This window comes from Plasmodium yoelii, assembly GCF_900002385.2.
Source record: "Plasmodium yoelii strain 17X genome assembly, chromosome: 3".
NCBI classification, from domain to species: domain Eukaryota; phylum Apicomplexa; class Aconoidasida; order Haemosporida; family Plasmodiidae; genus Plasmodium; species Plasmodium yoelii.
In genome coordinates, this window is record NC_036175.2 from 675001 (window position 1) to 693043 (window position 18043).

Genomic DNA, 18043 nt, shown 5'->3' on the forward strand with positions numbered 1-18043 from the left:
TGACAAACAAACTGAAGATAAAAGCCAAGAAACAAATTCTGAAGATGGAAACCATGAAAATAAACATGAAGATGGAAGCCAAGAAAAAGGACCTGATGGTGGAAGCCAAAAAAAAGGACCTGATGGTGGAATCCAAGAAAAGGAACCTGAAGGTGGAAGTCAAGGAAAAGAACCTGAAGATAATGTTCAAATAAGTGAAATTGAAAATAAAGTCCAAACAATTGAAACGAAACAATCAATATCAATTCCAACTCCTAAAGAATCATCAGACGATTCTACCAGTATAATACTTGATCAAGGAACTGAACACCTTTCTTCTGAAATGACTGTACAAAAAGGCACATTTGAAATAGGATTGCCAAGAAATATATTTAAAGAAAACAAGTTAATTGTATATTCATTTATAGTTATTGTAATACTCGTTATTTTAGCAATTATGTATAAGGTAAATAGAAAATTAAAAAATATATACTACTACATATTTTGTGTATGCATAAAAAACAAATAATTATATATTTTTATTATTTTTATGTTAGTGGTTAGGATTTGGGCGGAGAAAAAAGGAGAAAAAAAAAAAAAACATGAAAAAGATCAGAAAATTGTGTGATGAAAATAATACCGAAATGTTGCAATACATTCATTGAAAATAACCATTGGGATAATTATAAATGAGTTGATAAGATAAGATAATGATATTATTAAGTATATAGAAACATATAGAGGAAAATTATATGGCATGGTCCTGAGTTATATTTTTATTTTATTTTTATTTTATTTTATTTTTTATAATTTGATAATATTTATTTGTCTATGAAAGTTTACTAGATGTAATTATAATAGAAAAAATAATTTAAATATATATAGTAATACATTATAAAAAATAAAAAAATATACATGCCATCTTCCAAAATTTGAAACATCTAGATGAAGAATATTATAATACAAACAGAAAATGAATATTAATATTATAGATTCCCATAAAGGAAAGATATTTCATAAATGTAATACTCATATTTGATTTGTCTTTGTAATTTAAATATGATTAAAACACAACATGAATATTTTATGCAAATGGTATTACTAATGTGAAATTTTTTGTTAAACTATGTTTATTTGTTATTATACTTAATGCATGTATTCTATAAAGAATACATTATAGTTTATGTATAATAACTTTTTTAAAATTTAATATAAATAATGCCCATTTTTTGTATTTGAATATTTTATGTTTTTTTTTAATTTTAATTTACATGAATATAAAATGTTTTATATTATTTGTTTATTTGGCATAAAAATTTAATATTATATAACGTAACAACATTTAAGATTTGTTGTTATACATATAATTATGAAATATATCATATTTTAAATTAGATAAAATGAAATATATAAGTATATTAATAAATTTTCCTAATATATTTTATTTTTAATAATTTTAAAAAAAATAGGTATAGAGAATTAGGGTTATTATTCTAATATATGTACATATAAAATATTGTATTATTGATTAGACATAAAAATATAATTATATATTAATGCAAATACTATGGAAAAAATATGTTCCAATTAATATGTTTGAATATTATATTTTTTCTATTATACTTATACAAATCTATATTATAAGCAACGAATCATGGAAATATTCTGTATTTGTTTAAATTAATTATATTGAGTGCATTAAATATGACACGGTAGTATATAATTCTATAACCAAAATAACCACAACCTCTATCGCCACTGCCATCATGACAATCAAAATCTTCAGATAAATAAAAAGTTAATAAACCCGAAACAGCATCAGCACTAGTGCCAGAACCAGCATCACAATTTTCACCATCTTCACAAAATAGTACTGAATTACAAAAAACTAAAACAGAAGGATCAAGTCATAAAAATGGATCATAAAGTTCTAAAAGTGTATTAAAGTCTTCAGACAATAGTAATGAAAATACAAGTGGTGGAAATGGAAATTTTAGTGGTAGATCAAGTGATAATGGTTCAGGTGGTGAAATTGGAAAATCACCAAGCATTCCTGATAATGAAACTGATACATAGGTACGTAAAAATATTGTATCAGACAGTACTAAGCACGAATAAGACCCTAAAGGGAATGAACAAAAATTCAGTGGATGGTACAATAAATAAAACGAGTCTATTAAGCGATTCAAGCAATAATCTCTTAACTTCAGGTATTAATTAAGGAAATTCAGATGATGTATCGAGCGGTGTACCAGGAAGTTCAAATGGTGGGACATGAAGTACAGATAATGTGTCATTAAATACAGGTGATGGATCAGATGTTGATCAAAGAAGTAGGATCAGAAGAATCATGTAGTGAACAATGCCCCAGTGTTTCAGGAACAAAAGGAACTCAAAGTACACCAGGAACATCTTTTAATATTAGACCATACATTTTTAGGATCACATTAAAAGGCATGGATCAATTAAATAATGCTTTGAGTTTTTTAAAGAAAATATGGAACAAATTACAAAGGCCACAGATACTATTAAAAATTTATATAATACAACTGTGTTAGTATAAAAAACAATTTCAATAAATTTATTAAATTTTTTAATGACATTATTGATAATATAAGTAACGATTCTAAAAAAGTAGAAACCCCTGCTAATTCAGACGATAATAAATATGGATCAATAGATACAGAGGATGTATTACCTACAGCTGATGGTCCATCAACGCCAAAAAAAGATTCACATCAAGAAATTCACTTCAAACTTCGCTATCATCAAGTTCTAAGGAACAAACTAGAACAACGCAATCATCTCAAAACTCATCTGAAAAAGGAAATTTGATCAAAAGAATCAAGGAGAGCCTCAAAAACCAGTGCCAAAACCACTGGCTAAACCAAGAAATCCTTGAACCGAAGTAAAAGGGAATGAAACAATAGGAATAGATGATAATGTACTCAAAAAATACAAACCAATTGAAGTTTAAATTATAGGTATTTTAATTCTCATTACTTTAGGTATTATGACAAGGTAAATAAAGAAACAAATATGAAGTATATAATTTTTAAAATATTTCCTCAATATAAAATATTATATATTTTTCATAATTTTATGTTAGTATTTGTCATCTGGATGGAGAATGGAATTGAAGAGAAAAAAAAACACGAAAGAGGTTATAAACTCAAGTGATGAAAAAAAACAAATGCAAATAATTATAAATTCATTTACTCAAAACAGAATAAAAAATCTATAAATTCCGTTTATGGGAAAAAATTTCCATTATTAAATATCCACAAACTTATGCAGGCTAATCCTGTACATTAATTTATTTTTTTTGTTAATTTTTTTTGTTTATAAAAAAAAACGATTCTTTGGAATTATAAATTCAATAAGTTTTATTTTAGTGTAAAAAATATATGACTCTGTATTTAAAAGACAATATAAAATTTAAACAATAATAAATAAAGGCATTCCATTTATTAGTATAAATAATTAGGGGTTTATTATGTGGGAGCCATGTTAAGGGTCATTTACCCTATTTTTATAAAAAATATAGAATACATTTTCTATATGAGGAAATGTTCTATGATAACTAATGTGCTATATTTATGTTTTATTTAAATAGTATTTATAAAAATTAAGTCAATATAATGTTTAACTATTAAAGGTACTATATTATCCTTTTAATGAATACGGAAAAATAAAGCGTTTGGCTATTAAGTGTATTTGATTTTCTAGTTTCATATATATTATTCGTTGTGATTTATACTTGAATATTTTATGTGATTTTAATAGAAATAATATGTTGTATATTCATAGACATATTATATAAATAAAATGATTACATGCCAATCTATGAAAAAAATTATTTTTACAAAAAAGTGATAAATAAAATGTAGAATATTATTAAATAATATTAAATATTGAGAATTATAACAAATCATAATATATTTAGATCCAAACAACTTTTGTTAATTATTTTTCATATATTTGCATATATATTTACAATTTATATGCATATAATATTTGATTACCATAATTAATATATATTAATTTCCATGTAGACAAATTACAATAGAAAAATATAAGTTTTATAAAGTATAAAATACATTATTAAACGAGTCTTTAATTTATACTAAATATTTATTTATATAAAAATATGTAAAAAATATTTTTTTTGTAGAATTTGTTACATAAACTTATTTGTTTATAATAAAAATAATGTAATCTTTACGAAAATAGGTTGTTATTAGAAAAAAAACATAAATATAAAAATTTACGCAATTGCATGTTTATATCTCGGGCGATAGAAGTTATTATAATCTATATGATGGTTTACGTATATAAATTAGTGTATTAATTTATTTATATTTTAAATATTAAAAATAATTTTGTTATATTTAATATAGTGGCCAAACAAACAAATCGTATTCAGAATACATATACATTTTTAGTATTTAGAAGAAATAGTTATATACATTTTTGTGCATTTAAAATAAATTATATTATTTATTTTATTATTTGTTTTTATTATTTATATTAAAGTAAAAATAAGGTACTAAATTTTGTTCACTTATAATTGGAAAATTATAAATTTGTGGATCCTTTAAAATAGAAGTAATATATAACTTTATTATAATTTACTTTCATAAATATGAAATAAATTGCTTATATAAATTAAAATTAAATAATAGATAAAAAGGAAACTGAAAAAGAATAAAAAATATATATTATTTAAAGCGTATTTCTTCAGTAAACACTTTTTATTAATAATAAAATGAATAAAAGGATATTTAGTTTAGTTTGTATCGTCTTATATTCCCTTTTGGTTGCACCAACACATTGCTCCGAACAGAAAGTAAGTTGTCAAAGCAAAATATTAACTAATATATAGAAAATTATATAATGTGGTTATTTACATGTTGTAACGTATATATTAACGCATATATACATTATTATATTTATTCTTTTGTATCATCGGTCTAAGGAATCTGGATTAAGAAATAGAATCATTCGTGCTATCAAAAAAATAAAGAGAAGTAACAAAAAAAATGGTACATAAACTAAAAGCAAAATCCAATTAAATAATAACAATAATAACGATTCTACTGATGATAAAGATGATTGTATTGATTATTACAGAAATTACGATAAGGACGCGCCCAAATACGTTCCACTTTGTTGTGGTTTATGTTGTGAACTTGAAGATGATACGGGGGTATACACTTATGTATTAAATGGCTAATGTTTCAAGTTTATGGGTGATTATATAAATGTTAAAATAAATACAATTTATTTATTATAAATTGTTAATAGAAGACCCATATATTTATTTATATGGAAAATCTTTTGACTTATTTGCATTATTGTATATAACTTGTAAAAGAATGTTCCGAAAATAATTAATAGTTGAAATAAGGTTGATCCATTTTCTATAATCATAGTATTTATTATTTATGTACGTATAATTTTATATTATATAGATATGTTTATATTTTATATGCATATTTATAAAATAGATAATTGTTGATTTTTAACGTATATTATGTCTTATAACTTATTTTTATGTTTGTTTTATTATTGATCATTTTACAAAATATATTTGTATCAAACACAGTAAATGGAATAACATTTACACGATCAGAATAACCTAAATAAATTATAAATAAATCTATATTACATATACAAAATAGTAATATTATTAATTTTAAAAATATTCTATTGTTAATTTAAGAAACCGGTTGTCTATTTTCCTTATGGAATACATACATTCAATAAGTAATGTTATTATATAAAAATGCATATATACACACCTAAATTATGTTTTTTTCACAAATTAACGTAATAATACTTATCCAATTTAAATTGTTTCAACAACATTTTATTTTTCAAATTATATTCTAATACTAAATTTTATTCTTCGTTTTTTTGCCCTTAAAATTGCCTTACATATAAAGAAACAGCAAATAATAAATGTAAATGATTATTATTTTAATTAATCATTTATTAATTATAAGAAAATAAAAGCTAACTATAAGTAAAGTTATTAATAATTAATTTTATTTCGTATTAATTCACAAATTAATATTATATATAACTATACATTATATATATAGCTTCAAATTGCAACTAAAATCATTATACACAAATTTAAATTAAAAAAAACAATATGAAATAACAAAAAACATATATATAATGTAAAAAGATATAATATATTTATTATTATTTTTTCATATTTTGACTTAAAAAATTAATCAAAAAAGTTACATTTATAAAAAAACAAAACAATAATTAATATAAACATTATTAAGGGATATTTTATATTTAATTTTCTTTTTCGTTTTCTTTTTCATCTTCATCACCCCTTCTTAAATTAGAAATCCAATCAATAATTTTTTTTAAAATGTCTTCATTTCCTGGCTTTTTCGGTGTAGAATGACTCATACCCTCAACAATATGTAATTCTTTTTTCTCAACATTTGCTTTATTATAAAACGAAATAGTCCCTTTATAAGAACAAATACTATCATCTGTTGAATGCACAAATAATAAAGGAATATCTTTTGGCATATAATTAATATTACAATTCAATGTGATCGTTGCTTTTATAAGTTCAGAAATACATTTAAAGTTTGTTCCTTTATCATTTAGAAATTTATGACGTTTATATATTTTAGCAATATATTTGGACTTTTTATAATAGAGTTTTGGCGGAATTAGTACATGAGGCGCGATACAAGACATAAATTTTATTATAGGTAAACAAAAATACTTATATGAATTGCTTCCAGCATTCCCTATTGTTTTAAATCTCATCATGCCAGATAAAGATACGCAACCTTTAATATTTAATTTATCCAAATAATTATAGCATCTTTCATCTTTATCGCTAGTACTAGCATTTGTCGTAGCAGAGATACTACCATATGGATTATTGGAACCATAATCATTAGAATTGGTAATTAACTGCGTATTATTCATATCTTCTATAGCATGATCATTAGAATTATTCATATCATTAATAATATTTTCTACCATATCATTGTCAATTTCATTAACATTAGTAGAATTATCTAACATGATATTACATTTTTTATAGTTATTTTTATCTCTATCATTAATATTATCTTCTTTTTCTTTCTTTAATAATTGTAATATTCTTAAAGCAATATTCCCTCCCATCGAATACCCAATAATATACATAGGAAGTCTTTTTTTTTTAGTTGTTACTATATTGTTAGATGTATCATCCATTTGATTGTCATTTGAGATTTCATCGTGAATGTGATACATATATTGTATTACATCATCAACTAGATCATCATAGCAACTAAAATTACCTCTTAAATTTTCAAATGCTTCTGATTCCCCATGGCCTTGCAAATCTAGTGCATATACTGAATAACCATTTTGATTAAATTTTTCAATCCAACTATCTTTATAAATATAGTAATTATTAGTGTCTACTACTAAGCCTTCATCGTTATTTGGCATTTTTAAATTCATTTTCATAAAAGTTAATCGAGTATGAGATTTGAATCCATGTATTAACAATATAATTCCTATAGCATTTTTAACTAGCCACCCATATGTTTTTAAAAGTAAGCCATTTTTATTACAGAGCCAATCTGTTTTAGGATCGCCATCTAAATTACATTTTGTATTTCTTAATTCAGGATTATTCAATTCAATTTCTTCCATCACCAATATTATGGAATATAATAATCTATGATACAACTAAAAAAAAAAAAAAACATATATATATATATATATTACTTTTCCTTTTAATAAGGTATTTTAAATAGTAAATGTCTTTGTTTTTTGCATAAAATGTATATATATACATACATATATAATTAAAATTTTACTTTTCAAATATATATATTATTAACACAAACAAATATACCATAATAAATCGTATTATGGATTTACACAAATTTATATATGGAAATTTTACATACACATTACATTAGTATCAAATAATATTAATAGAATTGCATGTGTATTATAATAATATAACACATAATTAAATTATAAGAAATGGAGAAAATGTATAATTATAGTTCTTTATCTTACCTTCGAAGTTTTTTCTAGTATTTCATGTAATCATATGAAATTGCAATTGATATAATAATATTAATACAAATTATTAATACTTCTTATTTTTCGGAATACATTTTTGATTTTATTTAATTTTCTTAATTTCGGTAATTAAAATATGATATAAGAAAAAATATATATTTAAAATATATAATTGCTATATATTATTTTTTTATTAATAAATAATGACTTATATAATACCTTTACTTAAAATATAATAATGAGCAAATCAATATGCATAGCATATTAATTTATAAAAGCAATGAAAAAAAAATGGCAACCAAAAAATGTTTTTTATTTTTACTTCTATATAATAACAAGTGTATTTAAGTTGGCATAAATAAAAAAACTATATATATTATTATTAATATATTTTTTTAATTATAACAAGTACACACTTAACGTATTGCTAAAAGTTATGATATAATTTTAATGTAAACTTTATAAACATATTTAAAAAGTGAATTTTTTTATTTTATGTGTTTATATTATTATCACAATTGAGTAAATATATACTATATATTTAGCATAAATTAACAAAATAAAAACGATCCAAAATAGAAGAAAAAAAAACCGAATCTATATTCTTAAATATTCTCAAAATGTATACATGATCGTGTATTTAAGGGTAACCTTTAGTAATATTTTAAATCGTGAATACATGAAAAAAAAAATGTGTTAATACATTTTATTATTTAATATTTACCGATATATTATAAACCCTAAAAACATTATGTTACATTTTTTCATAAAAATGTATGCTATATAAAATATCCAAAAAATAAACTTCTTAAAAATATATTTGCATTATTATATAAAATACATTGAATTACGTCTGGGGAATGTTTTTAATTAATAACGAAGGTAATTAGACACAAAATCGTAACTAAAATTCTTAACAAATTATTTTTCTCTATACATTACATTTGGGGTTAGGATTCAGGTTTAGAGTTGCGTTTTGGGGGATTCGTATTTTGTGTCAGTGTTCAGTATTATGGAATCAATGTTTTGGGTTAGGGGTGTATTTTTATTAATTTGTTTATAATTTGATAATATTTATTGGTCTATAAATGTTGATTAGATATATATATCATCTCTGTATGTTTAATCTCGAGTTGAAGTCTAAATATGCAACAAAAAAGGGAATACATCCATGAATATGAAAAGGGTCGGATAACATTTTTTCATAAGTTATAAAATATATATAATGAGTATTAATATCGATTTAATATGATTAAAGTAAAATAATTATATTGTATATATTAATATAGATATTGGCTATGTATGAAGTCTTATTATGCTATATCATAATTGTCTATTATATAAAACTTGTTAATTAGGGACCATATTGAATTATGGATATCAAAATATAAGATATGTTTCTTTATATGATGAAATATTTTATATAGTAAAACTTTTAACTTGTGTCATAATTACTTTAATTTAAATTGGATTTTGGTAACTGAACTGTATAATATTATTATATATGAAGGTATACATTATAATAAAATTCATTTTGAATATTCATATCAATATGTGTGTTTTTAAAATTAATTAAACATATCACCAATATATAATAGATAGTAATAAAACACAGATTCATAAAATAGAGATCGAGAATCGACGATATAACATTGTCTATATAATTTTATTATGCTTCTAACATTTTTGAAGTTTTAATTGTAGTTAGCGCTCTCTTTTTGTATTTCCTTTACATTTCTATTAAAATTAATTAGTATGAATGGAAGTTGCTTTATACGCTTTATTTATCACGAGGTATAATGTTAAATTAATCACTATTCATTTTTAAAGTTTATAGCTTTTAGACATAAATAAATTATATTTTAAAATAGTTAATATAAATGGGAATAAGAATGTTAATAAAATTTAATATCATATTTTGTTCTAATAATTTTACTAATAATTATAAATAATATGATAGATAGAATAACGTTATTGTTATAATATATATATAATATTTTATCCATTAATAAGCACTGAAATATGTTAAATTGGGGGAATATATACAACTATATATTAATGGAAAGTATATAGAAAAAGTATGTAATCATTAATTTAATTTGAACTAATAATATTTTTATTAGGTTATTATATATATAAAAACTCTAAATTTATAATTTAAATATATTGTTATTACGAAATAATATGTTCTAAAATGTTATACTTTAAAACAATGAAACAAAGAAAATTACTAATTGATTTAAAGTATTACTCTTGTGTGAATTAATTATCTCATTGTACTATACAGTGATGTATCATGATCCAACAATAATAATATTAGATTAATATATTATTAAATACGAACAGACATATTATGTTTATTTAATATACTTATATGGATGTAAATCCATTATACGTATTCTTAAACATGCGATACGACTATAATTGTACGTATAAAATATCATATAAAATATTATAATTTTTAGTTAAGTATACTTTTAATGCGATAATATTAGAATTAACTACACCAAGCAAAACATTATTAATACTTCTATAGTTTCCTTAAAAATATAGTTTTCCATTAGAGAACTAAATGTAGTTTATTATAAAATATAAAAGCAAACTATATATTTAGAAAATAATTATAAGTCATTTTTAATGAATAATTTTAATATATACATGAATTGAAAGTTGTATGGTAGAAAATATAAGGCATAATTAAACTATGTAGAATAGGTAAATCTTATATTGATACATTTTTGTATTAAAAAAACATACTTCCCTCATCTCTCCTATCTCAAATGTAAATATACAACCTGATTATGCATAGTTTTTTATTATATTTTAAAATTTACATCAATAGTTATTTATGTATTAATATTTAATATCTACTAAGTATTATTTTGAAAACAGTATACATTCAAAGACTTATTTAAGCTTATGAATATCATAATAAATATGGGATCAGTGCTAATTGTCGCTTTAACAGTGGAAAAATATGGAAAACATTATAAAATTACTAAATAAAGAATACTTCTAAATTGGAATATGTAGGAATAAAAATAAAGTTATAGAACTCATTAAAATGAATTATGAATTTATCTACATTCATTAAAAACAATATAAATTTATATAATTTGCATATAGATGTAAGTAAAATAACTTAATTTGAAAATATTATAATTTTAATAAAACAGTGGTTTATTGTATTAGAAACAAGTATTTAAATATTTAATATATTTTAAAAAATGACTATTTATATACTTTAAGGATTATAGTAATAATATAATTTTTATTTTTTTAGATTTATACAGCATTTAATTTTTTGAAGGACAATCATCAAAACATAAAATATAAATATATTCCTTTTCTATGTTCAAAAATACTTTAAATTCTTTATAGAAGGGTATTCACTTTTATAATAAAGATATACCAGATGTTAGTAAGAATATAATTTTCTGTATAAAATGGATCATATCTATATTTAATCAAAAATGTATTAAGCAACTCCCTATTTAAGGTAACATAGCTAATTAGCATAAACACAAATAGAACGTTTCTTTAGTAATAACATTATTTTATTATTCCATATTAATTTAATTATTGAAAAACATATAATATATTTAACTACAGATAGTTGTTATATATAAGGTCAAAGTATTTGCGTCACATATTTGGTGCAGTACATATAAAAGAACATGTTTCTATTCAATTTACAAACCAAAAATAAAATCTGATTATAATGAGTAAATATATGGTATATACATTTTTTTAATAAAAATGTTTTCCTTTACACTTTTTGATATCGTATTATATATAAATATCATTAAACTTTATTTAATAAAATTTTCAATAATACACATTTCTAATAATTGTTTTTAAATGTTTTTTTAGTGGTGTAAGTTCGATTATGTAAGGACGAATTTTACATATGATCAGAATAATAAAATTTATAAATTTATAAGTGATAAAGATTTCAAAAAATATTGTACTAATAATTGTAATACGGATATCGATAAAATTAATGCTGCGTGTTTATATTTGTTTAATGAACTCTTTGGGAGTTCTCTTTCGTTTCAGGTTAATTCAAAAAATAATATCAATATTGTTGAGTACATTATCATATGGTTAAGTTATATATTAAGCCTAAAATCACATGAGGGAATCACCAATCTAAATGATTTTTATGATAAATATATAACGGATGGTGCAAATTATAACAAGAAAATAGATGATGTTACTGCTTATAATAGTTATAAGGATCTTATAGATAAAAAGGAAAATTTGATGAGTATTGGTATTAAAGATATGTCTAAATTTTATGATGCATTTATATTATTATGTGACATGTATATTGGGTTTGAAACAGACTCAAATTGCAATAAATTTTCGGAACAAGCTAAAGAATTTGCTAACAAATATGATGAACTTAATGAAGATTATAATAATGGTAAAGACAGCCCCTATAATCAATTATTATCTAGATTATCAAATGATTATTATAATATTAAAAGTAAATGTGATTATCCTAAATCTAGCAACTTTCCATCACTTCCAACATATTCACGAAGATTAGTAATAAAAAGGACACTAATTCCAATTGCATTTATATTTGTTGCAGTATCAATTTTCTTGGGAATTGCATATAAGGTAAATAATAAGTCAATTAAACAATATATTCAGAACTGATTAATTTGTGAATATAAATAAATTATACATTTTTTAAAATTTTTATATTAGTATTCGTTACTTGGATTTCGGAAACGATTTAAAAAACAACAAATAAGAGAAAGAATAAAAAATATAAAGAAGAGAATGAATCATTAATATATGATTCGAATATTAATAATGATTAATATATGTTAAGAAGCTGTCTATTGGGAAGTAATTTTTGATCATAGTTTTTATGTTGTGGGTCAAGATTGTGTTTGTGATACCCATATTCGGGTTAGGATTAAGTATTATATTGTATTCATTTTTTATAATCTGAATACTAATTAAATATATATACCATTCTGTATGTTTAACCACAAGATTAAGTTCAAATATGCAACCAAAAAGGAGCATAAGCTAATATGAAAGGGATTGCATAACATATATTATAAATTATAATATATTAAATTGAGTTTTAATATATATTTAGTATGATTAAAGTAAAATAACTATATTTCATATATTAATATAGATATTTGTTATATAATAATTGTCATTATATAAGACTTGTTAACCCAGAGCTATATTGAATTATGCATAACAAAATATGTTTCTTTATTTGATGAAACATTTTATTTAGTAAACTTATTATTTGTATCATATTTGTTTTAATTTAAATTGTATTTTAACAACCGAACTGTAATAATAGATATTCATAAAGCATCGATCGATATTCGACAATACAACGTTATCTATAAAAGGCATTTTATGCATCTAACATTTTTAATAATACAATAAAAATATGTATACTATCCTTTTATTTTTCAATTGTATTTAGTTCATTTTATGCTAATATTTTAAATTCAAATTATAGAAATCTTTCTATATACATTAATTTATCTCCCATAAAGATATAATATTAGATTAATCGCTATTAATTTTAAAATTTTAAAGCTATGAGGTATATAAAAATTGGAAATATATTATAAGTACTTAATTGAAAAAATATAAGTATATTAATAAAATTTCATATTATATTGTGTTCTAATAATTATAAATAATATTATAGATATAATGCGTTATTATTATATGACTATACATATAATCTAGTAAAATACCAATAATTAATATTGAAATATTGTTATATTGTGAAAACTTCATATAATTAAATATTAATTTTACCGAAAATACGCATAATAATACATTATAAAGGCATCAATTTATATATTTTGTTAAATATCCAATTTTAATTTGTAATTTTACATTATAAAAATATGAATCAATAGTGAAAGGGTTAAAGACTCAATTCATGTTAAATGCCATTTTATTATTCCATATTAACGAATATTATATTATCAGTGTTTAGTGAATCATCTTTAGTCACAAACAAGATTGTTTTGCCATAGAATTAATAAAATATAGAATTTTTAATAAATTATTTGAATGTATATACATTGATAATTATAGCAGTAGAATATATAAAATAAAAATGAGCTATGAAAACATTTAACAAATATTTATCTAAATATATATATTAAAAGAGCAAAAATATCTTATCTCTCTTCTACCAAAGGATAATATAATAACCTAATTAAACATAGTTTTCTATTATATTTTAAAATTAGCATCAATAGTTATTTATATGTATTAATATTTAATATCTACTAAGTATTATTTTAAAAACAATCTACATATAAAAACTTATTTAAGCTTATAAATACGTGTTCAGTGCTAATTGTCGTTTTAAAGAATATAAAAAATATGCAAAATATATTATAAATTATCCAATAAGGTATATTGGAATAAAAATAAAGTTATTGGACTCATTAAAATGGATTATGAATTTATCTATATTCATTAAAACAATATAAATTTATATAATTTGCATATAGATGTAAGTAAAATAACTTAATTTGAAAATACTATAATTTTAATAAAACATGTTATATAGTATTATAGAAAAAGGTATATAAGTATTTAATATATTTTAAAAAATGACTATTTATATACTTTAATGATTGTAGTAATAATAGATTTATTAATTTTTACATATTTACAGGTTCATAGACATAAATTTATTTATTAAAACATGAGAAAAATATTTGTATTTTTCTATATTGAGACATAAATATAAGGGGATGTATTTTAAACTCATTGCAAAATTCCTTAAATTTTTATAATAAAATTATAATGGATATTATTAATAATCATGAATTTAAGCATAAATTATGTTATACATATGACCAAAATGTATTAGATATCTCCAATTTAAGGCAGTTTAGCTAATTTCAATAAATTATATATAAACTTATATGGTGTTACCATTGTATTATTACTTTACATTAATTTTAAATTAATATTTAAAATAAAATGCGGTTAACTACAGATAATTGTTATATAGAGAATCCAATTTTACGTCACCTATTTTTATACAATATATATGAAATTAATATGATGTACTTAATTTATAGTTCAAAAATAAATTTCCAATATGGCAATTAATAAAGTGGTACAAACAATTTCTTGAATAAAAATGTTTGTTATTACACATCTTTGATATTTTATTATCTATATACCACTAATAGATTTATTTTTAGTGACATTTTATTAAATTTGTTTAAAATTGCTTTATAGTGCCAAAAATTTGAAAATTTCAGGAGGCTTTTTCCCGATGAATTGAAAAATTCGAAACAATATGATTTTAATAATGGAACGTTCAAGAGCTACTGCTCTAATAATAAATGTGATAATGATACCGACATAGTTAACGCTGGATGTTTATGGTTAATTAATGAATTTTTCGGTAAAGCTGGTACTTCAGTTGATAAACATACTTATAAGGATGATCTTGTATGTATTATGATATGGTTAAGTTATAAATTAAACCTAAAGACATTTGATAACATCACCACATTAAAAGATTTTTATTCTAATCATATAGAAAAAAACACAGAATACACTAGTCGTAATGTTAATGATCAAACATATGGTAGTTATAAGAGCATTATAGATACAATAAAGGAATATATGGACATTAATATTAGTAATATGTCTAAATTTTATGAATTACTTAAATTGTTATGTAATATGTATAATGCTTATAAGAATGCTAAAAGTAACGATTTTTCAGAACATGCTAATAAATTTGTTAGTAAATATAAAGAATTCCTTGACGATGAAAATAATATTGACAACAGTTCATACGATAAAGTATTATGTATATTTTCCAAATATTATAATGATTTTGGAAAAGGTACTCGTTTTAGTAATATATCAACAGATCGTCCTCCATTACCAACAGAAAAAACAGCCAAAAAAGTTGAAGTAGAAGGTTATAATGAAACAAAAATAGGTGAATCCTCGAGTGAAACAGGTCAATCAGATCATGAAACGACAATCCCAAGTTATGATACTACATTATCAGGATTATCACTAGTAAATAAATTAATTCTAGTTTTATCGATATTAGCTGCAATAGCAATTTCTCTAGTAATTTCTTATAAGGTAAATAATAAGGAATTAAAAAATTATTTTCATTAAATATATGCAAACATTAACAACAAACTATACGTTTTTTAACATTTTATATTAGTATTCGTTATTTGGATTTCGGAAAAGAGCTCGAAAACAATATTTAAGAGAAAATCTAAAAAAATAAAGAAAAAAATGGATCACTAATATATGATTCGAAGAGCAGTGACTATTACAGGAATAGTAATAATGACTGACATATCTAGAAACAGTCTATTTGGAAATAATTTTTGACCATAATTTTGTGGCCTATAAGAATAATTAAATATGTAAACAATAAAATATAAAATTATATATTTATAGTTATTGTATTTTTATATGCTTTTGCATAATTTTTATATTGTTTTTATGTTGTGGGGGTAAGGTTATGTCTATGGAACCCACATTGGGGTTAGTGTTAAGTATTATATTGCATTTAATTTTGAATAATTTGAACACTAATTAAATATATGTATAATTCCGTATGTTTAATCATGACCTGAAGTTTAAATATGCAACCAAAAAAGGGGTATTACCATTAATATGAAAAGAGCCACATAACATTTTTTCATAAGTTATAATATATTTAGTTGAGTGTTAATATAGATATTGGTTATATATTAATTCATATTATGCTATATAATTCCTATTATATAAAATTTGTTAATATGTGGTTACATAGAATTATCCATAACCCAATATGTTTCTTTATTTGATGAAAATTTTATTTAGTAAAACTTATTATTTGTATTATTTTTTTTAATTTAAATTGTACTTTGATAACAGAACTGTAATAATAGATATTCATAAAATATAGATGCATGAATATCAATCGAGAATCGACAATACAACGTTATCTATAAAATATGTTTTATGCATCTAACATATTTAATAATCAATAAAAATATGCATATTAATAAAAAATTAAATTATAGATATATGTATACTATCCTTTTAATTTTCGATTATATATAGTATTATTTTATGCTATTGTTTTAAATTAAAATTATAGAAATAGTTATCTATACATTAATTTATTTCTCATAAAGGTATAATATTAGATTAATCATTATTAATTTTAAATTTTAAAGATTTGAGGTATAAATAAATTATATTTTAAAACAATTAAAAAGTAAAATATAAGTATATTAATAAAATTTAATGATATAGTTTGTTTTAATAGTTTGTCTAATAATTATAAATAATATGATAGATAGAGTAGCGTTATTGTTCTAATATATATATAATATTGTATCAATGAGCAAGCAAGGGAATATGTTAAATCGAGGAAGGATATCAAATTATATATTAATGCAAATTTTAATTTATTTATTTATTCATTATTTTTTTAATATTGTTAATTATATTTAATTACACTTTGTAACGTTTTTAAAATAATTTCAATTTAAATATATTTATTAGTAAGGTTATAAACAATATGCAGCGTCTGTATATATATAGATTAAGCCTATGATTCTGTTTTAGGGTTGATATATTTCGTGGTCTACATAAAATTGCTAAGTATATCAAATACCAAAATATAAAAAAAACTGTTATCCCGCCAATTTATTAACCTCTAAACGAAGTCTAAATCTGGAACGCATAATGGAGATAAATATTAATATGAACGGAATGTAATAAAAACATGTTTTTCAAAGATTGTAATATACACATTTGATGTGTCAAGATAACATAAATATTATTAATAGATAACGGCATCATTTGATATTTTCATGTTAATATTCCGCTAACTACATATGACCTATAATATGTTATATTATAAACATCTATTTATTTAAAAAGGATGATTATTGTATTTGGATTATATTAGATTATATATACCACAATA

General features: G+C 21.3%; 4 protein-coding genes across 4 annotated transcripts in view; 3 read left to right on the forward strand and 1 right to left on the reverse strand.

The window, feature by feature from the left end:
• The window catches only part of PY17X_0318000 (PIR protein), a gene marked incomplete at both ends in the record, with an annotated part of 7832 nt that extends 7188 nt beyond the window's left edge, over positions 1–644 (forward strand). Inside the window, 2 exons of the mRNA XM_022955007.2 lie at positions 1–445; positions 537–644. The exon at positions 1–445 is cut by the window's left edge and continues 7031 nt beyond it. Coding sequence (XP_022811495.2) covers positions 1–445; positions 537–644 — 553 coding nt within the window. The remainder of the gene's footprint in view (positions 446–536) is intronic.
• A 5650-nt stretch (positions 645–6294) lies between these two features.
• Positions 6295–7671, reverse strand: PY17X_0318100 (lysophospholipase, putative; the record flags this gene model as incomplete). Its single annotated transcript, XM_022955008.1, has 1 exon — positions 6295–7671. One exon carries the CDS (start codon positions 7669–7671, stop codon positions 6295–6297), a length of 1377 nt encoding a protein of 458 aa, XP_022811496.1.
• A 4102-nt stretch (positions 7672–11773) lies between these two features.
• PY17X_0318200 (uncharacterized protein) lies at positions 11774–12858 on the forward strand (the record flags this gene model as incomplete). Its single annotated transcript, XM_722679.2, has 3 exons — positions 11774–11788; positions 11926–12681; positions 12772–12858. The coding sequence occupies 3 exons, from the start codon at positions 11774–11776 to the stop codon at positions 12856–12858; spliced, it is 858 nt and encodes a 285-aa protein (XP_727772.2).
• Positions 12859–15175: 2317 nt separating this feature from the next.
• On the forward strand, positions 15176–16342 carry PY17X_0318300 (PIR protein; the record flags this gene model as incomplete). Its single annotated transcript, XM_022955010.1, has 3 exons — positions 15176–15190; positions 15319–16188; positions 16277–16342. 3 exons carry the CDS (start codon positions 15176–15178, stop codon positions 16340–16342), a joined length of 951 nt encoding a protein of 316 aa, XP_022811497.1.
• Positions 16343–18043: the final 1701 nt, after the last annotated feature.